At 48.5% G+C, this 23,793-nt stretch overlaps 1 protein-coding gene across 3 annotated transcripts; it reads left to right on the top strand.

Annotated features, from left to right (window-relative positions):
- The first annotated feature begins 377 nt into the window (after positions 1-377).
- On the top strand, positions 378-23,793 carry kras (v-Ki-ras2 Kirsten rat sarcoma viral oncogene homolog). Of its 3 annotated transcripts, none has more exons than XM_078415273.1 (6): positions 378-635; positions 15,160-15,289; positions 17,392-17,570; positions 19,279-19,438; positions 21,598-21,722; positions 22,900-23,793. In XM_078415273.1, the coding sequence occupies exons 2-5, from the start codon at positions 15,179-15,181 to the stop codon at positions 21,715-21,717; spliced, it is 570 nt and encodes a 189-aa protein (XP_078271399.1). In that variant the 5' UTR covers positions 378-635; positions 15,160-15,178; the 3' UTR covers positions 21,718-21,722; positions 22,900-23,793. The 3 variants fall into 3 exon arrangements, 2 of the variants coding, with proteins under 2 accessions (XP_078271399.1, XP_078271397.1); XR_013548434.1 differs by having other exon boundaries at positions 509-635; positions 21,602-21,722; XM_078415271.1 differs by lacking the exon at positions 378-635 and adding an exon at positions 1,534-1,558.

The raw sequence follows: 23,793 nt of genomic DNA, 5'->3' as shown, positions 1-23,793 counted from the left end.
GTCCTGACGGTGTCACACAACTGCGCATGCCCAATTAGAAATCGTCCATCCCATTCGCCTGTTCCATTGATTAGACTCAAACCTCCCATAAATAAATAAGTCCGTCAAAATTTAGGGCACTTTCATTTTTTTATTCATAGAGACTTTAATTTGAAAAGATATCTTACTCGTCCATCTGTTTGTTTCATTTGGCACAATCCCCGTCTTTTTGCTTATTCCCGCCCAAACAGTTTAACTGGTGACGGACAGGGTCGACAACCAATCAGAGGCTGGCTCAGTGGGAATAGGGGCGGTGCTTGTTGAACCAATGAGAGGGAGGAGACGAGCAAGTTAGGTTGAGGCGGTGGGCGGGGCCCCACTCCTCAGACTAACTTCACATTGTCCTGGTGGCGCGCCCGTGAGCTGGGATTGCAGCAAGTTGTGGAAGTGGCTGCAGCGGAGGCAAGGCGCTGCACTGATTGCCTTTCATACTCACAGCCTGCTACTGCTGCACACAGTTACCGCTGCAACCAGTCAGACAGAATCTGCACGCCAGTCTCTGCCCATCACTGCTATGTTTTATTCCTTGATCTTCTGACTGCGGCTTTTTTTTTCTCCTCCCCCCCCTCCCCTTCCCCTTCTGAGTGCAGTTTCTGGTAAGTCAAGGCTGCGCCGGGTGACGCCCCGGCTGCTAGCAAATAAAACCATTTCACTGCACTCTTTGCAAACATGTACACTTGCAATGCATGGAAATCCGTTTGTATTGTGGCGTGAATTTATATGAAGTTACCATTTGATGTACGTCATTTGTTATCGTGATGTTTGCAAATAATATTTAATTAACAAATATTTAGCTTTCTGGGGGGGAAAGTTTCAAAAATGAGGCTAACGCTGTTTTGTTATTGATGTTCAAAAGGCAGGGAGACGCGGCCTGGTTTTGTTTATAAATTGATTATAAGTCAATTTGGAAATTGGCGGAGATTCATTGAGCTACAGACTGGAGTGTAAATAAGATCAATATTCAAATAAAGAACAGCCGGGATTGCTGTAAGGTAGAATCGGCAGATTTCCACGGCCAAGAAGCTACCTAAACTGCAGACTGTTTCCAGCCTGGGTTTGCAGTATCTACTGTGTTTTGTTTATTCAAATAGGAATATCACATCAGCGCATGAGATGATAACAACCTGTCACCCATTGAGTTCTTGAGAGGAGGTGCTGCCTGTAAATAATGTAGAGAAGGCGTTATGTTTATAAACCTCCCGCAGTGCTGGATCCGGGGGGGGGGGGGGGGAGAGGGGAAGGGGAAGCAACTGCTAATTCCCATTTTAATCCCCGGCGCCCCGCTCTGCGCGGTGGGGCTGCGGACTGAAGGAAGGCGTGGGGGATCTTCACACAGACTGGGCTTTTGCTTGTAACACCCTGGTGTGCATGAATCTCCCCAGCTCTGCCTCCTTCCAGCAGCCCATGGCGACACCATCAGCATGGCACCCTTTATGTAAATACTCGGCTACATTGATTGTATGGAGCAAAAATAATCCAAACAGTTGGTCGGGCAGCATCTGCGAGAGGGAGAGTGATGGTTAGTATAAGAAAATAACTGCAGATGCTGGTACAAATCGATTTATTCACAAAATGCTGGAGTAACTCAGCAGGTCAGGCAGCATCTCGGGAGAGAAGGAATGGGTGACGTTTCGGGTCGAGACCCTTGTTCAGAGAGTGATGGTTAGGATGGCTTCAGTACTGTTGATTGCCTCTGGGTTCGGGCCCTGGCACTCAGATCTGCAGGGACCTTGATTGTTACAAGATCATTGTCTGTTGGTAAATTTCTGCATAATATATATTAAGCTCTACATTCTGGCCGGTCTCAAGTTATTTATTAAGTGGCGTGTACAGCAATAAATAAGCGAGCGGTTGACAGCAGTCAGCGTTGGAACACAACTACCTGTGATTGCCAAGCGGTAGGGTTGAATGGCGGCTATCAGAGCACATAATTAGAGCCATACAGTATGGAAATGGACCCTTCGGCCCAACCTGCCCATGCCAACCAAGATGCCCCATCTAAACTGGTTTCACTTGCCTGCATTTGGCCCATATTCCGCCAAACCTTTGCTATCCATGTAGCTGTCCAAATGTCTTTCAAATGTTGCAGTTGTACCTGCCTCAACTACTTCCCCTGGCCGCTTGGATTGTTTTTGCTCCATACAATGCAGCCGAGTATGTCGATAAAGGGTGTCATGCTGTTGGGATTGTGATGGACTGCTGAAAGGAGAGGTAGGTGGTGGGATTCATGTAGACCAGGGAGTTACAGCCCCACTGTACAGAATGGGGTGCTGGGAATTAAAATGGGAAATAGCAGCTACCGTTCCCCCCAACTCAACAGTGCGGGAGGTTTATAAACACTACACCATCTCTCGATTATTTACAGGCAGCACCTCATCTCAAGAGCTCAAATGGGTGACAGATTGCTGTCATCTCATGCTCTGATGTTCTATTCCTGTTTGAATTAACAAAACATTGTGGATGCTGCAAATTGTCCCGTTGGCACCTGGTTCCATGTGCAGGTCCACCACTGATTTTCTGGCAACTGATGGTCTGGCACCCCCTTTAATCCAGACAAAATTACAAGAGCGTGCTTTAAATCTGGAAAGCCCTTGAAATCCCCCTGAAAATGTGGCATCTTGGCCGGGTGAGACGGCCAATCTCAGCCTCATCGGGACTTCCGCAGGTCGAATTGGACACCTGTCTGAAGTAGATTTATTTACAAAATGCTGGAGTAACTCAGCAGGTCAGGCAGCATCTCGGGAGAGAAGGAATGGGTGACGTTTCGTGTCGAGACCCTTCTTCAGAAGTAGGCATGGGTTCCCCTGCCAGAGTGGGTGGAGACGGGAGTCATTATGAGTAGTACAGGTGTTGGGGATTATGGGGAGAAGGCAGGAGAATGGGGTTGAGATGGAAAGATAGATCAGCCATGATTGAATGGCAGAGTAGACTTGATGGGTAGAATGGCCTACCTCTGTTCCTATAACTTGTGAATATGAAATCATTGGCTGGGATGCGCTGTACGTATAATATGCACATCTGGTTGCCATTCTAAAGGAAGGATGTGATGAAGCTACAGAATGTGCAGAAAAGATTCACTAGAATCATTACTGGGACTGAAAGTTTGTGTTATAAGAAATGACTGGACAGGCTGGGACTGTTTTCTCTGGAGTAGGAGGCTGAGGAGTGACCTTTATGGAGATTTACAAAATCGAGGGAGTAGATAGGGTGGATGGTTGTTGAATTTTCTAAGGGTGGGGAAGTCTAAAGGGGAAGAAACATAGGTTTAAGGTGAGAAGGGAGAGATTTAAAGGAGACCACAAGAGTGATTTTTTTCACAGAGATGGTCTGCTGCACATTTTTGTGGACAAAGTCAAGCATCAATTAAAAATTAAGCTATCTTTAACAACAATTAATTGGGGACATTTTTGCTTGCAATATAATAACTAAATTCTAAATGTAAACAAATGAATGTCCCAAATTATTCATCTGTTAGCTAAGCATCATTAGTAAACATGCATGTCATGTAAGAGGTGCAGTATACTATACCCGAGCTTACAGTCAAGAAAAAGCAGGGTGATGGGTATGTAGAACAAGCTGCCAGAGGAAGCAGTTGAGACAGGTACAATAACAACATTAAAAAAAACAACATTTTGACAGATTCATTGATGGGGAAGGTTTGGAGGGATGTGGGCAAATAGGATTAACATAGATAGGACCTTGGTCGGCGTGGACGAAGGGTCAGTTTCCGTGCTGCATGACATTACAGTGGCCGGGGTGAGAGAGGTGCAGAGCACTCTGTGAGATGGTGCTGGACTGGAGGGGGTAGTCCTCAACTCTCCCATCCTGTGCAGCATTTGATCCGTGTGTCCGATTTTGCCTGGCTCCACCCGGTTTGTACATCCTATCCAGTTTGGATAGATTGGGATAGGTTGGATAGTTTGGGAGTGTAGGACCATGTTGACCTACATGGGGTGACCAAGTTGAGGTGTACAAGATCGTGAGGGGCACAGACAAGGTGAACGCTTGCAGTTTTTTTCCCCCAGCGATTCTAAAAGTTGAAGGTGTGAGAACGGAGAGATTTAAGGGGCAACTTTTTTCACTCTGGGTGGGGTGAGGAGGGGGTAGTTTGTATCTTGGATGAGTTGGCAGAGGAAGCTGTAGAAGCTGATACAATTACAACTTTTAAAATACATTTGGAGAGATATATGAATAGAAAGGGTTTATAGGCCAAATGCAGGCAAATGGGGCTCTCCCTGAATGCTAACAGTTGGCATGGACATGCTGGGCCGAAGGGCCTGTTTCAATGCAGCACAGCTCGAAGACACTGAATTTCACGCTCACGTTTGCCTTCCATGGGAATGGAGTGCAGGAGTGGTGTTCATTGCAGTGTGGGCCAAGCAGGAAGAAGTTTGATCTTAAAAGATAGACACAAAACGCTGGTGTGACTCAGCGGGTCAGGCATCTCTGAAGCAAAAGTCTGAAGGAGGGTCCAGACCCGAAACGTCACCTATCCTTGTCCTCCAGAGAGGCTGTCTGACCAACTGAGTTACCCCAGCACTTTGTCTATCTTTGGTACAAACCAGCAACTGCAGTTCCTTTTTTTCTAGAGAAGATTGATCTCGCCTGAGGTCTGGTAATATGCCAGAGGAAGTTACATCAAGACAGAGTTGACTTTGTGAAGTAATGATGTTGCTTCGCTTGTACTCGGCAGAACCACTAACACAGCCTTGTGCAATAATTTTTATAGCAAATCCTTTTGACCCTGTATTTTTGATCATTTGCTGTTTGATGCAAGGTCTGATGGACCAGTGTTTGCTGGTTAGATTAATGTTGAGCAACTGCATAAAATGATGCTGAGCCATGTGGTAGAAATTGGAATTGGTTTATTATTGTCACGTGTTCCAAGATACAGTGAAGAGCTTTTGCGCTATCCAATTAAATTAGATAATATGATACAAGGCATATGCAAGTACAATACCTAAAGCAAAGAGAAAAATACTAGAATGCAAAATGTAGTAGAAATAAGGAACTGCAGACATCAATTTGTACAAAAGGATACAAACTTGGAATAACTCAGTAGGTCTGGCAGCATCTCTGGAGAACATGGATAGGTGATGTTTCAGATTGGGATTCTTCAGATGCTACCTGACCCGCTGAGTTACTCCAGCACTTTGCGTTTTATGCAGAATATAGTGTTATAACATCACCGTTACAGAGGAAAAAGTCCAATGTTGTCTGTGGTAGGTTGGGAGATCGGGTCTACACCCAACCTTATGGGAGGACGGTCAAGAAGTCTAACAGCAGGCAAGAAGCTGTTCCCGAATCTGGTGACACATGCTTTCAAGCTGATGTATCTTCTGCCCAACATGAGAGGGCAGAAGAGGGAGTGGTCAGGGTGTGAGTTGCCCATGAATATGTTGGCTTCTTTCTATAGGCAGCGTGAAATGTAAATGGAGTCGATGGTGGGGAGGTTGGTTTGCATGATGGTCTGGGATGTGACCACAATTCTCTGCAGTTTAGTTTATTATAGAGATACAGCGCGGAAACGGGCCCTTTCGGCCCACTGGGTCAGTGCCGACCCCTGCACATCAACATTATCCTATACCCACGAGGGGCAATTTTTACATTTACCAAGCCAATTAACCTACATAACCGTACGTCTTTGGAGTGTGGGAGGAAACCGGTGATCTAGGAGAAAACCCATCCAGGTCACGGGGAGAACGTGCAGACTCTGTAAAGAATGGGTCAGGATCTAACCCGGGTCTCCGGCGTTACATTCGCTGTAAGGCAGCAACTCTACCACTGTGCTGCCCGAATTTCTTGCATCCTTGGCAGGACTATTGCCAAACCAATCTGTGATGCATCCCGATAGGATACCTTCTGCAGTGCAGCTGTAGAGGTTGGTTGGAAATTTACCAAACTTCATTGGTCCCCTGAGAAAGGCCTTGGTGGAGTATTGTTCATAGCTCACCCATTGTTTTAGCAAATGAAGCCCCATCCTGCTCCCTGGACCACAGTGCATGAGATGTATACAGTGCCAAACAAAAAAGTGTCTCATGTGGTCTGCCTCTGACCTGCAAGGATCTGGGTAGGAAGTTAGAGATGGGATAGAGAGTTATGAGAATTGGGTTAATTGGAAGGAGGGAGTGAATCCTGGAGTCTAAATTAAGCCCACTTGGGAATAAATTGGCGATCAATGATCTGTACGTTCGGACGGGAAGTCGACAAGTTCGCAAAATTATAATACGTGCCCGCAACAGGATTATGGAATTCTTACATGCTGCAACTTAACAGGCTGGTGAATGCAATAATGTAATATATAGATATATAATCAATAATACAATAAATTAATAACTGTAATACTAGGTAATCATAATAGTGCAAAACTGAAGTCTGTAGTACAACCAAAGACCCAGTCCATAGTAGACCATAGTTGCTGGTTAGTGTTGTGCAGTGTTCAAGACCTTGATGGTTACTGGGAAGAAGCTCTTTGTTGATCATGGTGGTCACAATTTTACGGCTCCTGTAGCTTCTTTCTGGTAGTGAGATGATAGTGGCCAGGATGATGTTAGTATTTGATGTATTGACTGCCTTTTGAGGCAGTGCTTCCCATAGATCCCTTCGATGGTGGGGAGGTGTGTACCTGTGACGGACGGGGCTGTGTCGACCACTCTCTGCCGCCTCCTTTGTTCCTGGGTGTTTTGGAGTTATCAAACTAGCCCGTGATGCACCCGGTCAGTGTGCACTCTACCGTGCACCTGTGGTAGTTCGATAGAGCATACGGCGACATGCCGAATCTCCTCAATCCTCTAAGGAAGTAGAGGTGTTGATGAGATCTCTTTACAATTGCAATGATGAACAAGACAGATCTGCAGAGATGTGCATGCCCAGGAACATGAAGCTTTTTACTCTCCACTGCTGTCCCGTCTATGAGAGAATTTGATGGGTCCCTGGAGTTTATCTTGCACTAAACATTATTCCCTCTGGACTGCATCTGTACACGGTGGATGGCTTGATTGTAATCATGTATAGTCTTGCCGCTGACTGGACAGCACATGTACCCCGGTACACGTACGTGACAACAAACTAAACAAAACATTGGCACTTCTGACGCTATGATGGGGGGGAAGGTTTTTAACACAACTGAAGATGGCTGGGCCCAGGACGCTGTATTTAACAATTGTATGTTGCCCTCCTGTCCTATTGGAGAATAGCCAATGTAACCACCTGGTTTTGAGTCCTAAACAGATGTTAAAACGATGGCTGTGAGCTTGAACAAGGGTGATGGAATCGGTCAGAACAGTTGTTGTTCCATTGCTGATTCAATTTAATCCAGTCAGAGAGGCCATATCGATTTCATAGGATGATGCATTGGCGCTGGAGTAATCTGCTTTCCTCTGCTGGTAACATAAAGCACTTTCACTAATAATGCTGATCAGAAGTCCCAACAGCACTGCAATGCAAGTGTGAACTCGACGTAGCTTAACATAAAAACCAAGCACACTGCTGGATTGTAGTGAGTTCGAATACACGAGCCTCAAATAGCCGACCTGAACGAGAGGGAGATAATGGGCAGGCTAGGGCTTTATTCCTTGGATCGTAGGTGGCTGGGGGATGCTCTTGTAGAGGGGCATAAAATAATCAGGCGCAGAGATGGAGTGAATTGCATAGAGATTTTTTCCCCCAGAGTTGGGAAATCAAGAACAAGAGGGAATAGATAGACACAAAAAGTAATTCAGCGGGTCAGGCAGCATCTTTGGAGAAAAGGAATAGGTGATGTTTCTGGTTGTGACCCTTCATCAGGCTGAATGGTCTCAACACGAAATGTAACCTATTCCTTTTCTCCAGAGATGCTGCCTGACCTGCTGAGTTTTGCTAGCATTTTGTGTCTATCTTCTGTATAAACCAGTATCTTCTTCAATACCAGAGGGAATATGTTTGAGGTGAGAGGGGAAAAATCTTAACGGGAACCTGAGGGGAATCTTTTTCACGCAAAGAGTGGTAGGAATGCAGACAAAAGGGACTAGCCCATTATGCCAACTTGATCAAGGTGAACCAAAAAGTCTGTTCAGTGCTGTACAGCATTTAGGACAGGTGTGATGGACTGAATGGCCACATCCTGCTGCTTGTTTCTACTCTGAGGGTGTTGGGATAGTCTGGAGTCACAGATGCACAGACTGAGTAATGATATTGGTTTTCCTTCTCGTAACCAAGGACGACCATCTCTTGGCATATTCCAGACACTCAATAGATCACAGATACTGGAATCTTGAGCAAAACATAGTGCTGGAATAACTCAGCGGGTCAGGCAGCATCTGTAGAGAAAACGGACAGATGTCCATTTTCTCCACAGATGCTGCCTGACCCGCTGACTTCCTCCAGCACTTTGGAATATCTCGAGCAAGAAACAAAGATTTTGATTTTAATTTCTAGATTTAAAAAAATCTGTAGCAGAAATCAAAGTAAGTGGGTGGAACTCAGCACTGGGTCACTGACTCAGGGGTCCGATGACGTGAATGAGAATCTAGCATTGGTGCACTGTTGATCTGTGCTCAGGACAACCTGTGCAGGATCTACACTGTGTTGTCAGCTCCTGTAGACTCTGGAGGTAACTTCCAAGATGCTTCACTGCAGTGTGGCTGGACAAAACCTGACAGCTGATCTACGAGGAGAGGTGACTGGTAGTCTATGGACTGCAGATTTGAGGAGTGTTGTCAGTGTAAAGTCAGGCGGTGGAGTTCTGGAGCTTCCATCGTCTTGGAAGATCCATCGTCCGGATGTTAGTAGATAGCCAGCTGTTCATAGTGACCAGTTCCCTCAATGAAAGGGATAGATAGGAAGGTGGGTCACTGATTGGCGTGGACTGTAGAGACAACTTCATGTTCAGTCCTTCTGGTTGAACTGAATTAAGATGATGGCTACAAGTCGTGAATCAGTATGGTAATATTCCAGGCACTGAGGTTTATGGCATGTCCCCATCCATCTGACCTAGACATGTAGTGCATGAGTGTGGCAGTACTGAAGGTGCTTTGTGTGTGTGGGTAGGTGTGCATGTCAGTGGCTGTGCCTCCCTTTGTGTCCATGTGTGTTATTTTGGTATTGGTTTATTACTGTCCTTTGTAATGAGGTACAGGATAAAAACGTGTTTGCCTGTTATCCAGTCAAATCATACAATACATGAGTACAGTCAAGCCATACACAAGTATAACATGTAGTGCATAGAGAAAAATACCAGAGTGCAGAACAGAGTGTTTAGATCGTTATAACATTACAGTTACAGAAAAGGTGCAGATTAAAAGATGGCAAGGCTAGATAGGGAATACATACTTGGCATACAAGAGATTTGTTCAAATGTTCGGGGGTGGGGGGGAGGGAGAGAGCAATGCTGTGACATGCTTTCAGGTTTTTATATCTTCTGTCCAGCGGGAGAGGGGAGAAGTAGGGATGACCATGGGGTTGATGGTGCTCAATTACATTGGCTGCTTTCCCGAGGCACCGTGAAGTGTAAATGGAATCAATAGGGGGAGAGCTGTGTTGTCATAGAGTCAAAAAGTCATACAGTGTGGAAACAGCCCTTTCGGCCCAACCTGCTCACACCGACCAACATGTCCCATCTACACTAGTCCCACACCGACCAACATGTCCCATCTACACTAGTCCCACCTGCCCACACCGACCAACATGCCCCATCTACACTAGTCCCACACCGACCAACATGTCCCATCTACACTAGTCCCACCTGCCCACACCGACCAACATGTCCCATCTACACTAGTCCCACCTGCCCACACCGACCAACATGTCCCATCTACACTAGTCCCACCTGCCCACACCGACCAACATGTCCCATCTACACTAGTCCCACACCGACCAACATGTCCCATCTACACTAGGCCCACTTGCCTGCGTTTGGCCCTGATCCCTCTAAATCTGTCCAATCCATGTATCTTTGTAATTGCTTCTTAAACGTTGCAATAGCGCCTGCCTCAACTACAATGTGATTGACATGGCTGTGTACACAACATGCAATCTCTTGTGGTCGTGACGGAGCTGTGGCTAAACCAATAGGCTTTCTATGGTGCATCTGTAGAAATTGGTACATTCCTTGGCCTTTCAAGGAAGTAGAGTTCTTTATTGGCTGTAATGTCAATGTGGTTGGACCCGGATAAATTGTTGATGATATTTACACCTATGAACTTGAAGCTCTCGACCATCTCCACTCGGCACCATTGATGCGGACTGGTGCGCGCACTTCACCTTATTTTTCAAAAGTTAATAACTAGCTCCTTAGAGATCTGGCCAATTACTGTGGTGTCACCTGCAAATGAAGTTGCAGATGGAGATAAAGGAGACTTTGACCTCACAGTTGTGATTTAAAGGGAATATAGTAAAGGGCTGTGAACGAACGCATCCTTGCAGGGCACCAATGTTGAGAATCATCGTGGAGGATGTTTAGTGGCCTATTGCTATATTCATTGATATTGATTCCTGGTGAATATTGGCCAATGATCCTATATAGAACAGCCCCATTCCTCCCAATTGTGGTGTTTCCTGAGAACATGGATGACCCCTGGTTTAATAGCTCCAGGATCAATGGTGTGACATTGCCTCTGCACCGCCTTGTCACAAATGCCACCTTGCATTTTGCGCTGAGCTTCTGGCATGGGAGCTGAACCTGCGACCTTGGGGCTTGGAGGCGAGTCTTATCTGTTAAGCCATGGCTAAGCCTTGCTCGTTTGGGCTGTATTGATGGACTGACACCAGGCAGTGTGGTGTTACTGTTCGACAGGTTGCAGTATCTGTGCCTGAACCGCATAACATTCTCCCACGCAAAAAGCCTGTTGACTATCCCTAACCAGTCCCTGCCTTTCCAAAGAGAGACACAAAATGCTGGAGTAACTCAGCGGGACAGGCAGCATCTCTGGAGAGAAGGAATGGGTGACTTTTCGGGTCGAGACCCTTCTTGCCTTTCCAAATGCTGGTACATCCTGTCCCTTAGAATCTCCTCCAGTAATAGCACAGTAACACAGGGGTGGAGTTGCTGCCTTACATCGCCAGAGACCCAGGTTCAATCCAGACTACGGGTGCTGTCTGCATGGAGTTTGTACGTTCTCCCCGTTACCTGCATGGGTTTTCTCCGGAAGCTCTGGTTTCTTCCCGCACTGCAAAGACTTACAGTATTTTATGTTAATTGGCTTGGTATAAATGCAAATTGTTCCTAGTGTGCGTAGGGTAGTGTTAGTGTGCAGGATCACTGGTCAGCATGGACTCGGTGGGCCGAAGGGCCTGTTTCCACGCTGCATCTCTAAGCTAAACTAAACTACTGTGTCCACCACTACTAGCCTGTAGTTCCCTGGCTCCTCTGTTCTGCTCTTCTTACATTACGGTAAAACATTAGCTATCCTCCGGTCTTCTATCTTCTGGCACCTCACCCGTAGCTCCAGATGATGGAAATACCTCTGCCAGCTATTTCTTCCCAAACTTCCACACTAACCTGGGATACCTGGGATACACTTGATCAGGCCCCAGGGATTTGTCCACTTAATATGCCTTAAGACTGCCAACACCTCCTGTGGATATGTGGATAGATTCCAATACATCACTCTTCATTTTCCTGAATTCCTCAGCTTCCCTGACCTACTCCATAGTAAATAGAGGAGAAATATTCATTTAACACTTGCCCAGAGCAGTCCTGAGCTACTATCTACCTCATTGGAGATCCTCTGACTATCATTGATCTGGACTTTACTGGATTTTATCTTCCACTAAACGTTATTCACGTTATTCCCTTTATCAAGTATTTGTACACTGTGGATGGTTCGATTGCAATCATGCATTGACTTTTCACTGACTGGTTAGCACGCAACAAAAGCTTTTCACTGTACCTCGGTAGACGTGATGCTAACCTAAACTCAAACTCATCTCGTGGCTCACACAGAGACAACCACCACATTGATCTTTAAGGGGACCTGTTCTCTCCCTGGTTCGCTTTAGTTCTTAATATATTTGTAGAATCCCTTATGATTTTCTTTTATCTTGTCTACCATTTTTTTTTTTGCCCTCCTGATATCCCTTTTACTTGGATTCCTACATTTCCTGTACTCCTCAAGAGGTTTGCTTGATCCCAGGTGGCTGTACCTGACATACGCCTCCTTTGTGTAGGAAGGAACCGCAGATGCTGGTTTACACCGAAGATAGACATTAAATGCTGGAGTAACTCAGCTGGACAAGCAGCTTCTCTGGAGCGAAGGAGTAGGTGATGTTTTGGGTCGAGACCCTTCCCCTGACTCAATGCATTCTTTCCCTGATCTTTTCCTCAATATCTCTCGTTGTCCCTGAATCACTAATCCTGACACTCTAACAGGCACAAGCTGCCCCTGAACTCTCCCTGTCTCACTTGACGGATATCCCTTTACCTGCAAACAGCCTGTCCCGATAAACCTTTGCAAGTTACTGCCTAATGCCTTAAATTTGCCTTGCCCCGATTAAGAATTTAAGTTCTTAAATTCTTACAGTCCTATCTTTTTGCCTTAATTATTTAAAAACCTAATCGAATTACGGGTGCTCCCCCACTGACACTTTAGTCATCTGCCCAGCCCCATTTCCCACTCGGAGGTTGAGTGTTACCCCTCTCATGGGGTCCATCTACATCTTGTTTGAGAAAACTTTCCTGGGCACATTTAACAAATTCCACCCCATCCCGTCCCGTCCCTCAACACAGTGTGAATCCCAGGGGACTCAAAACTAGAGGGCTTGGGTTTAAGGTGAGAGGGGAAAGATTTAACAGGGGCAGGATTTTCACGCAGGGGGTGGTGGTGGGTATAGGGAACGAGCTGTCAGAGGAAGTAGTTGAGGCAGGTACAATAATATTTAAAAGACATTTGGACAGGTATGTGGAAAGCAAAGCAATCTGAACGATCCTGACCCGAAATGTCATCCATCTTTTTTTTCCTCCAGAGATGCTGCCTGAGCAGATGAGTTACTCCAGCACTTTGTGCCTATCTTCAGAAAGGTTGAGATGGATATGGGGTAAACGTGGGGAAAATGGGACTTGCTTAGACGAGGCATCTTGGCCAGCATGAATGAGATGGGCCGAAGGACCTGTTCCGTGATGCATGTTTCTATTAGGACAGTTGAGATGGATATGGGCCAAATGTAGGGGAAAATAGGACTTGCTTAGATGTGGCATCTTGGCTGGCATGGATGAGATGGGCCGAAGGACCTGTTCCCGTGCTGTATGTCTTTATGACTGGAAAAATGGGACTGGATGTAGTTGAGACCACACATATGGATGGTGTCTGCCCACTGTGTGTGGGTTGGTCGTGGCAGCTGTCCCCCACACAGCTCCCTGAACATCTGCCAGAATGCTAAGAAATGATCCTTGACTGATGTTATGAATAGAATCCCAGCCACGGACAGTGAAGGGGGAAGTGAAACTTGGTGAACAGTTTCCCTTTGCGAGTTCCGAGTCTTTGGACCGTGGGAGAGGGGGGAGATCATCTGCAGTATTTGTGTCATTGCTGAGCTCTGTACATGGTCATCAGGGTTATGCCGCCAGGGATCAGACGGCAGTGGGAGCAGCGATCGGCCCTGGCTGGGATCAGACTGTGCTGGTGCTGAGATTCCGACTTACTGCACAGACGAAGTATCCAGTGGGGCCGCTGCTTGCTTGGGGGGGCGGGTTCAGGAGCCGCCATGTTCATCCCTGACGACCGGAGAGTCGAGGAGGAAGGAGCCGCTGGCGACAATGGCCGCGAGGAGTGGGCCAGTAGGAGAGGAACCGGGGTATTGGCTCCAGTGCCAGCAAGGTCGGCTGCAGGAGGCGTTCCCAGGACTCGGAGGCATTCGGGCGAGGAGAGGGACGACGGTTGGTGGGACGAGCCGGTCAAAGGCGACAGAGGAGGCCCTGTGGCAGCCTGGGGCTTTCCTGGACTTACCTTGATCGGGGGAACTTCAATACACCGGCATGTGGACCGGACTTTGGACATTTTCTTTTGTGAATAGGGCGGGACAGTGACGCAGCAGTAGAGTTGGTGCCTTACAATGTTTGCAGTGCCGGAGACCCGGGTTCTATCCCGGCTATGGGAGCTGTCTGTACGGGGTTTGTACGTTCTCCCCGAGACCGTGCGAGTTTTCCCTGAAATCTTCGATATCCTCCCACACTCCAAAGACGTGCAGGTTTGTAGGTTAATTGACTTGGTATAAGTGCAAATAGTCCCCAGTGTGTGTTGGATAGTGTAAGTGTGCGGGGATCGCCGGTCTGTGCAGACATGGTGGGCCGAAGGGCCCATTTCCGTGCTGTTTCTCGAAAAGAAAACAGTTCCAATATGGCGACTGGTGCAAGACATTCTCTGTGTAGTGTGTACAGGGCAATAAAGAACCATTGGCAACTGGTCATTGGGATCCTGAAAGGATTTGACCAGGAATCGGAAGCAAGGAGATAGAGCCATAAAATCCCAGCCAAGCTGCTCCGGGAAACTGCTGGAGGCGTGCGGATGGTCACCCTGCAAGGAGTTAGCGGGCCCTTGATTTTGCTAGGGACTTGCCTTTTGAATTCCACTTCACTTGTCTAAAAGTAACCGACTCATAAAGAAACTAGGCGGTGTGCACATCTACCTGGATGCGTCTGTGTGTGTTGTGTGTCAAATGGCTCCAACAGGAAATCCTGCAGATCACAGAAATCTGATGTAAAATGGAAGCACTCAGCAAGCCAGGCAACGTCTATGAAGGAAGAAAGTTCCATTGCCGTGAAATATTCACCCCCATCCCCGGTGTTTTGTTTAAACCGTGGTTCGGGGACCACTCTGTTAGCTCCTGGTCCGTTGATCTCTGCTGTGGGAGGGGTGTGTTGTGTGGGTCTGGGCTGACGGAGGAGGGTGGGGATGGGTACATAAGTGGCCCGTGATCGTTAACAACTCTTTGCAATTCAATGTGGTCTTGGGCAGAGCTGTTCCCAACCTGTGGTGTGTCCGTATAGGATGTGTTTTATGGTGCATGTGTGGACGTTGGTGAGGGGGGGGGGAGGGGAAGGGAGCGAGGGAGGGGGAGGAAGGGAAGAGGCCTCTGGTCTGGCTCCAACCAGGCCTCGGTGAGGCAGAGAGAGGGGCGGACACTGAACTCTTGCTGCTCGGATTGCAGGCGGCGACTGATCCGGAAGATGACGGAGTACAAGCTGGTGGTGGTGGGAGCAGGAGGTGTAGGCAAGAGCGCCTTGACCATCCAACTCATACAGAACCACTTTGTGGATGAATACGACCCCACGATCGAGGTAGGGCGCGGCCGTGCGTACGCCGAGAACTGCGACTGGGGCGCTGGCCCCTTCGGCTTCCCCTCCCCAACTGTGGGCGGGACGCCCGACCTCCATCCACATCCCCCCGTACCGGGTCTCCGACCGTCCCCCTTGGGTGTCGGGTCAGTGACGATCAGTCGAAGCTGGGGTCAGCCTACGGAGATCAAAGCCTGCCGATGCTGGCAATTGAAATAGGATTATTGGATAGAATGACTCAGTGGGTCGAGCAGCATTTGTGGAGAGGGAAATGGTTCAAGGTTTAGGTTGATAACCCTTATTGAGTTAGAAATTAAATGTGTTTTAAGTTGCAGAAAAGGTGGGAGGGGATGCAGGAAGTGTCTGAGGCACTATGTAGACCTGGGGTGACTGGATAACTTTCATGATGCTAGTAGTGCATAGAAATCATGTGATAGGAGCAGAATTAGACCATTCGGCCCATCGTTTACTTTGCCATTCAATCATGGCTGATCTATTTCTTCCTCCTAACCCCATTCTGCCTACTCCCCATAACCTCTGACACCCGTACTAATCAAGAACCTGTGTATCTCTGCCTTAAAAATATCCACTGACTTGGCCTCCACAGCCTTCTGTGGCGAAGAATTCCACAGATTCACCACCCTCTGACCAAAGAAATATCCTCCTCATCTCCTTCCTAAAAGAACATCCTTTAATTTTGAGGCTCTGACCTTTAGTCCCTAGACTCCCCCACTAGTGGAAATGTCCTCCCCACATCCAGAAATGATGGTGCTAGCTGCGGTGTGGAACTCCTGGTCACTCTTGCCTCAATTATTCCATCCGAGTCTGACGAAGGGTCCCAACCCAGAGCGTTGCCTATCCATTCCCTCCACAGATGCTGCCTGACTTGCTGAGTTCCTCCAGCACTTGTTTTGCTTCAGATTCCAGCATCTGCAGTGTCTTGTTTAGTTTAGAGATACAGCATGGAAACAGGCCCTTCAGCCCACCGAGTCCACTGCAACCAGCATTCACCCATACGCTAGTTCCATCCTACACACTAGGGACAATTTACAGACAATTTAAGCCAAATACAGAACCTGCACGTCTTTGGAGGAAACCAGAGCACCCAGGAAAACCCACTTGGTCACAGGGAGAACGTGCAAGCTCCGTTCAGAGAGCACTCATAGTCAGGATTGAACCCAGGTCTCTGATGCTGTAAAGCAGCAACTCTACTGCTGCTTTGTGTCGTCATTAATTCCAGTTTATCTTGGAACACACATTTTTTGGTGTCAAATAAGTTTTCCTAATTGTAAACTGTTTCCTTTTTGGCTCTAAATTTGTTTAAAATTCCATGAAAATCTACAGAGGGGATTATTGGTGTTGAAGGCAAGGTTTGTGCTGCTGGGTTAAGGTGGGCAGGATCCACAGAGGGAGGAGAGAGCACGGGGTCTATTCCCTCTGGCAGTGTCTGTTCCAACCAAATAGTGAAAGGCCTGGATAGAATGGATGTGAGGAGGATGTAGCTACTAGTGGGAGAATCTAGGACTAGAGGGCACAGCCTCAGAATTAAAGGACATTCCATTAGGAAGGAGATGAGGAGGAATTTCTTTTGTCAGTGGGTTGTAAATAAAAAGGAAGAATAGACTTTATTGCCTTCCATCACAGTGAGGAATATGGCGAATCCGCTGTGGTGGATGTTTATGTTAACTTTGATGTAGTTGTGTGCCTTGTTTCTTTTTTTTAGTATGGCTGCATGGTAAATCGAATTTCACTGTACCATAATTGGTACATGTGACAAAAAGCTAACCTTGAAATCTGTGGAATTCATTGCCACCGCTGGCTGTGGAGGCTAAGACATTGGGTTTTTTTAAAGCTCAGCTTCCTGTTAAATCTTTCTCCTCTCACCTTAAACATGCAATCTAGTTCTTGATTCCCCTACCCTGGGATAAAGAGGCCAAGTCAATGGACATTTTCAAGGCAGAGATAGATAGATTCTTGATTAGTGTGGGCAGGAGAACGGGGTTAAGAGGGAAAGATAGATCAGCCATGATTGAATGGCGGAGTAGACCTGATGGGCCGAATGGCCTAATTCTGCTCCTATCACTCATGATCTTATGAACCCACAGGACTCGTACAGGAAGCAGGTGGTCATCGACGGGGAGACGTGTTTGCTGGACATCCTCGACACGGCTGGCCAAGAGGAGTACAGCGCCATGCGAGACCAGTACATGCGGACCGGGGAGGGCTTCCTGTGTGTCTTCGCCATCAATAACACCAAGTCTTTTGAAGACATCCACCAGTACAGGTCGGTGCTGGTCCTTGTCCACAGACCCTGGCTCACCCCCCGTGCTGAGAGGTGTACGACAAGCAGACCACCCCGCACGCAGCCCCTTCAATAACGTGCAATGTTTCTGTACAGAAAGCTTACAATTGGCAGGAGAATGGGGTTGAGAGGGAAAGATAGATCAGCCCTGATTGAATGGCAGAGTCGACTTGATGGGCCCAATGGCCTAATTCTGCTCCTAGAACTTATGAATTTATTCAGAGTCAGAATGTCGAACAGCAAGGAAATGATTCAAATGCTCTTCTAGACATTTATTAGCTGTTATCGGCAACTCTGCTTCCACCACTCTCCCTGGTGGGGTGTACCAGCTACTTGCCACTCTGGAGCTGATGGTCCCCCTGGATCCCCTCTGAATCCCCCTTATCCTAAACCTACCTCTGATTGCGGGGAAATGTTTCCTGCTCTCTACCCTGTCTATACCTCTCATAACCTTTTATACCTCAATCACGTGCCTCTTAAACCACCTACTCTTGATGGCAAACAGACCCCACCTCTCCAGCTTCTCATCACAACCAAAATGCTCCATCCGAGATGATATTCTGGTGAATCGCTGCACTGTCACATCCACCTTGTACTTTGGTTCCCAGAACTGCGCACCATACTCCAGCTGAAGTCTACTTTATAGTGTTTTATAGTTAATGCATAACCTTCCTCCTCTATTCAAATCTCCAACTAATGAAGGCCAGCATCCCATAAGCTTTTCCAACCACATTATCTACCCCTTGTACAATGACAATAAAGATGTATTGTATTGTACCTGTATTGCCATCTACAAGGATCGTTGGACTTGTACTCGGAGGTCTCTCTGTATGTTGATACTGCCTAAGACACCAATAATGTCCCTCCCGCTAATGCTGTGCTCCCACACCTGTGATTACCAGGCTTTTGTGTATGTGTTTTCACACTTCTATACATTTTGACTGATGGAACTGGGGAGAAGAGGGAGTGGCCGAAGTGTGAAAGTGCAAACATCCAGATTCGGACAGTTTCTTCCCTGCTGTTATCAACTGCACCATCCTACCAACAACTAGAGAGCTGTCCTAAGCTTCTATCTACCCCATTGGAGACCCTTGGACTATCTTTGATCAGACTTTATCTTGCACCACATCCTATTCACATTATTCCCTTTATCGTGTATCTATACACTGTGGATGGCTCGATTGTAATCATGTATTGTCTTTCCGCTGACTGGTTAGCACGCAACAAAATATTTTCCAAGATGGCGCCCAACACAGGCGACTATTTGCGTGCTAGCCACTGAAGCAGATCTACAATCACATATTACAATTGCTCCACACTTTTAAATTTCTACTCCTAGCTATATTTCTTACTTTAATTGTGATCTTCTCACTAAACGTATTCTCTTATCATGTATCTATATATACACTGTAAATGGCTTGATTGTAATTATGCATTGTCTTTCTGCTGACTGATTAGCAGGCAACAAAAGCTTTTCACTGTACCTCTACATGTGACAATAAACTGAAGTGAACTGATCACTGTACCTCGGTACATGTGACAATAAACTAAACTATGCTAAAGCCAACAGGGCCTCAATGGGCCAAAGGGCCTCCCTGTGCCTATCAGCGGTGGGGATTGAAGTTGGTATTGTGGCATCCCTTGATGCCAATGTATTGGGAAGGTGCTCATACTCTCCTTGGTCCTGCAGGGAGCAGATCAAACGGGTGAAGGATTCAGATGACGTTCCGATGGTTTTAGTGGGGAACAAGTGTGACCTACCGTCCCGGACAGTGGAGACACGGCAAGCACAGGACCTGGCCCGGAGCTACGGCATTCCTTACATCGAAACCTCGGCCAAAACCAGGCAGGTAGGAGTCATTGAGTCACACAGCACAGGAAAAGGTCCTTCACCCAACTTGTCCATGCCGATCAACATGCCCCATCTAAGCTGATCCCCTTTGGCCCACATCCCTCTCAACCTTTCCTATCCATGGGGAGAAGGCAGGAGAATGGGGTTGAGGAGGAAAGATAGATCAGTCATGATCGAATGGCAGAGCAGACTCGATGGGCCGAATGGCCTAATCCTCCTACATCTTATGGTCTTGCCTGTCCAAATGTTTATTACATGTTGTATTGTACCTGCCTCAACTACTTCCTCCAGCAACTTGTTCTATGTGCCCACCACCCTCTGTGGGGAAAAGCTGATCCTCAGATCCCCTTTAAATCTTTCCCTTCCACCGAAAACTGTAGCCTGTAGTTTTAGACTCCCTTATACTGGGGGAAAAAATCACGACTATTCGTCTTGTCTACACCCCACACAATTTTGTAAGTCACTGCAGAAGGGATTACTTTAACTTGGCACAGACATTATGGGCTGAAGGACCTGTTCCTGTTTTCTAGTACTATCCGATAAGGTTACCCCTCCTCTATGCTCTTTGGGAAATAGTCCCAGTCTACCTAGTCTCTCCCTCTAACACTCTGGTGCCAGTAACATCCTGGGAATCTTTTCTGTACTGTGTCCAATGTAATCTCATTCCTAATAACTAGGCGAGCAGCAGAATGGTGCAAAGATTGTGGGGCAAACTGAATTGGTGGGGGAAAAAAAAGTACAATAACGGAATAACAATAATAGTGATGTCGTGCCACCAGTGAGATTCTGTGGCAGTTCTCCAGGAGGGGTTGGCAGAAAGGACTGGTGACAAAGATTAAGTTTTGTACTAACCAGGGGTATCTTATTAGCAGGCAAAGGCCAGTCAATAGATAATAGGTGCAGGAGGAGGCCATTCGGCCCTTCGAGCCAGCACCACCATTCAATGTGATCATGGCTGATCATTCTCAATCAGTACCCCGTTCCTGCCTTCTTCCCATACCCCCTGACTCCGCTATCCTTAAGAGCTCTATCGAGCTCTCTCCTGAATGCATTCAGAGAATTGGCCTCCACTGAGGCAGAGAATTCCACGGAGCTGTATAGCACAGAAACAGGCACAATGGCCCACTTTCCCAAGTCGATCAAGACGTTAGCCTGTATTTGCCCCATATCCCTCAACCCTTACTAGCTCCATCTGTCCAAATGTCTTTTAGAAGTTGTAATTGTATCCACTTCGTTTAGTCTACAGTGCAGAAACAGGCCCTTCGGCCCACCAAGTCCCTGCTGACCAGCGGTCCCCACACACTAGCACTATCCTACTTGCTAGGGACAATTTACAATTTTTAACAAAGCCAATTAAACTACAAACCTCTAAGTCTTTAGAGTGTGGGAGGAAAACCGCAGAACCCATGGAGAATGTACAAACTACGTAAATGTAGCACCCATAGTCAAGTTTTAACCGTTATTATCTGGCACTGTAAGGCAGCAACTCTACTGCTGTGCCACCATACCACCCTTCCATAGCTTCCGTTAGAGGCTCATTCCAGATACAGACTACCCTCTGGGTGAAAAAGTTGCACCTGAGGTCCTTTTTAAATCTCTCCCCTCTCACCTTAAGCCTATGCCTCTCGTTTTAGAATCGTCTACCTGGGAAAAAGACTGAGCATCTGCTTTATCATTTGTTCATGATCTTGTATGCCACAATAAACTCACCTCTCGGCCTCCTACGCTCCAAAGAAAAGAAGTCCCAGCCTGTTCCAATCTCTCCCCATAACTGAAACGCACATCCCAGTAACATCCTGGTGAATCTCTTCTGCACTCTCGTTGCATCACTGGCCCACTTGTTGTCAGACTTGTGCTGAGACCTCCGGCATTAAAGGATGTAATTTATCTTCTTAGTAACTTGCTGTATCTTCAGTGGTTCCTCTGGAGACCGAACCTTTCTGCCTCGCACCATTTAACGCTGTTTGTTCCCAGGAACGGATCTCTATTTTCCCATGTTCGTTCCATCAGAACCCCCCCCCCCCCCCCCCCCCCCCCCACTGCCCCATTCCCTCCCCCTGTCCGTTAGTCAGGAGCCTCTCCACACCCCCTCCAGCTCACACTCTCTCTCACTTGACTGTTACGTTTCACATCCTCCTCACCTCTCCACCTTTTCAGGGAGTGGAGGATGCCTTCTACACCTTGGTCCGAGAGATCAGCCAACACAAAGTGAGGAAGTCGAACCCACCGGATGAGAGTGGCCAGGACTGCAACAACTGTAAATGTGTCCTCTTGTGACCAGGGTAAGTGTGTGGGGACTCAAGCCCCTGCACCCCTTTCTTCCCCGATCTCCTGCACCCCGCACGTCTGACAGTGCGGGGACAAGGCTGGCAGCTCGGGGGATGGGAGGGGTGGGTAGAGTCATTGAGCGGCCGGAAGGTGGTGGGTCTCGTTCATTGGAGACTGTCTCTGCCCTCTTGTGCAGGCGTTGGCTGAAGGGAGGGGAGGGTTGGGCGAGGAACACGGGTAGCTGTTACCGAAGGTGGAGGGGGCTATGGATGAGGAATGACAGGGTGCGAGCAGCAGGAGGTAGGGCAGCCGGGTGTGAGAGGCTGGGGATGGGAGGGTTGGCAGTGAATCGGAGTGGGGGGGACAGTGTCTGCTGGGGGTTGTTGCATAAAGAGGTACCAGTGGGGATGAGGAGACATGGGGGGGGGGGGGGGGGGGGGGCGAGGCGAGCAGGACAAGAGATGTGATGGAATGGAAAGAGAAATGAGAGGGGATGGGGCGAGAGGGTCGGGGGTGAACGGCATGAGAGACTTTAGGGGATGGGGTGAAAAGGTTGGGGGGGAATGGGTAGAGGAGAGGATTGAGGGTCGAGATGATGGGGGAGGGTACAGGGGAGGTGTTGGGTGGGGAGTGGAGGGGATGAGGAGGGTTATGGGATAGGCAGCTGTTGATCTGCTGACTGCACTGTAGATGTGGCTGGCCTGCTGTACCTGCGAGCGGTAGCCACACGATGGCGCTTCACGCCCACTTTTCCTGCAGCAGAGGCAGGATCAGAGGCAGGAACAGTCCATTTGGCCCAATAATCCCATGCTGACTTTGCAGGATATACTCGGGGCAGGGATTGGCGCACAGTGGGAGGGGCAGTGAGGGAGCGCCGCACTGTGGGAGGGGCAGTACTGAGGGAGCGCCGCACTGTGGGAGGGGCAGTACTGAGGGAGCATCACACTGTGGGAGGGGCAGTGAGGGAGCGCCGCACTGTGGGAGGGGCAGTACTGAGGGAGCGCCGCACTGTGGGAGGGGCAGTACTGAGGGAGCGCTGCATTGTGGGAGGGGCAGTGAGGGAGCGCCGCACTGTGGGAGGGGCAGTACGGAGGGAGCGCCGCATTGTGGGAGGGGCAGTACTGAGGGAGCGCCCCACTGTCGGAGGGGCAGTAATGAATTTACGAACGGTCTTTCCCTCTGTCCCTGTAGGTCCCTGGAGCAGTGGACAATCGGCCATCGCTACGCCGCGGGAGGGGTGGTGACGGTGGCTGGTGTGTGGGCGGTGCTGGAGTCGGGCATGGCGCGGGGTTCCTATCACCCATCCCCCTGCCCACCCCGCCCTCTGGAGAGACACGAACCTCCGCCCACCTCGTGACACTAAATCGACCCCCAACCTCACCCCCCTCCCCTCCCCTGGTGTCCACTGTGGCCACACACTGCCCCCCCTCGACTCCCCAGACCCCAACTCCACACTGCGCCAGGACTGCCCACCGCGAGCAGTGTGGACTTCACTGAATTGGGGCAGCCAGCCGCAGATTGTTTGCTGGGACTGGAAACAGGCACGGGCGGGGGGGGGGATATCGGAAGTGGGAGTGGGAGGTGTAGCAACTGGGGAAGCTGAGAGCCATTCACTTTGTGAGTCAGTGAAGCAACTCTGAGCCTCTCCCATGGGTACCCTCCCCTGGCATGGGCAGAGGTGTCTGATCCCAAGACACTTCCCCTCTGGACAGCCCTCTTCCCCCACACCCCCTCCTGCATCCACTGGGACCCCCCTCTCTGGCCCACACTATTCCTCACACAGTCTCCAGTTGGTCAGGATGGAGGGGTGTTGCACATTCTCCTCTCCCTCCCTGTATTCCTTTCATTGCCAAACTGAGCCCTGGGCAGGTGTTGACTCCTCTCTCGGGCAGTCCGATCTCCTGATTCCCCATCCCGGAGCCCCCAACGACACAGGATGCCCCCGGTCACCCCGGTAACCTGGCTGGAGTGTTTTAATCACCCCTGGTTGCTGGGGACCTCAGCCAGTGCCTGCAGCCAGCTTCCCTCCCTCCTTCCCTCCCTCTTTCTCTCTCTTGCTTTATTTAACACGTTGTACATTTCCAA

Source organism: Rhinoraja longicauda, chromosome 18, assembly GCF_053455715.1.
Source record: "Rhinoraja longicauda isolate Sanriku21f chromosome 18, sRhiLon1.1, whole genome shotgun sequence".
Classification (NCBI taxonomy): Eukaryota; Metazoa; Chordata; class Chondrichthyes; order Rajiformes; family Arhynchobatidae; genus Rhinoraja; species Rhinoraja longicauda.
This window is presented reverse-complemented; position numbering and strand designations above follow the sequence as displayed.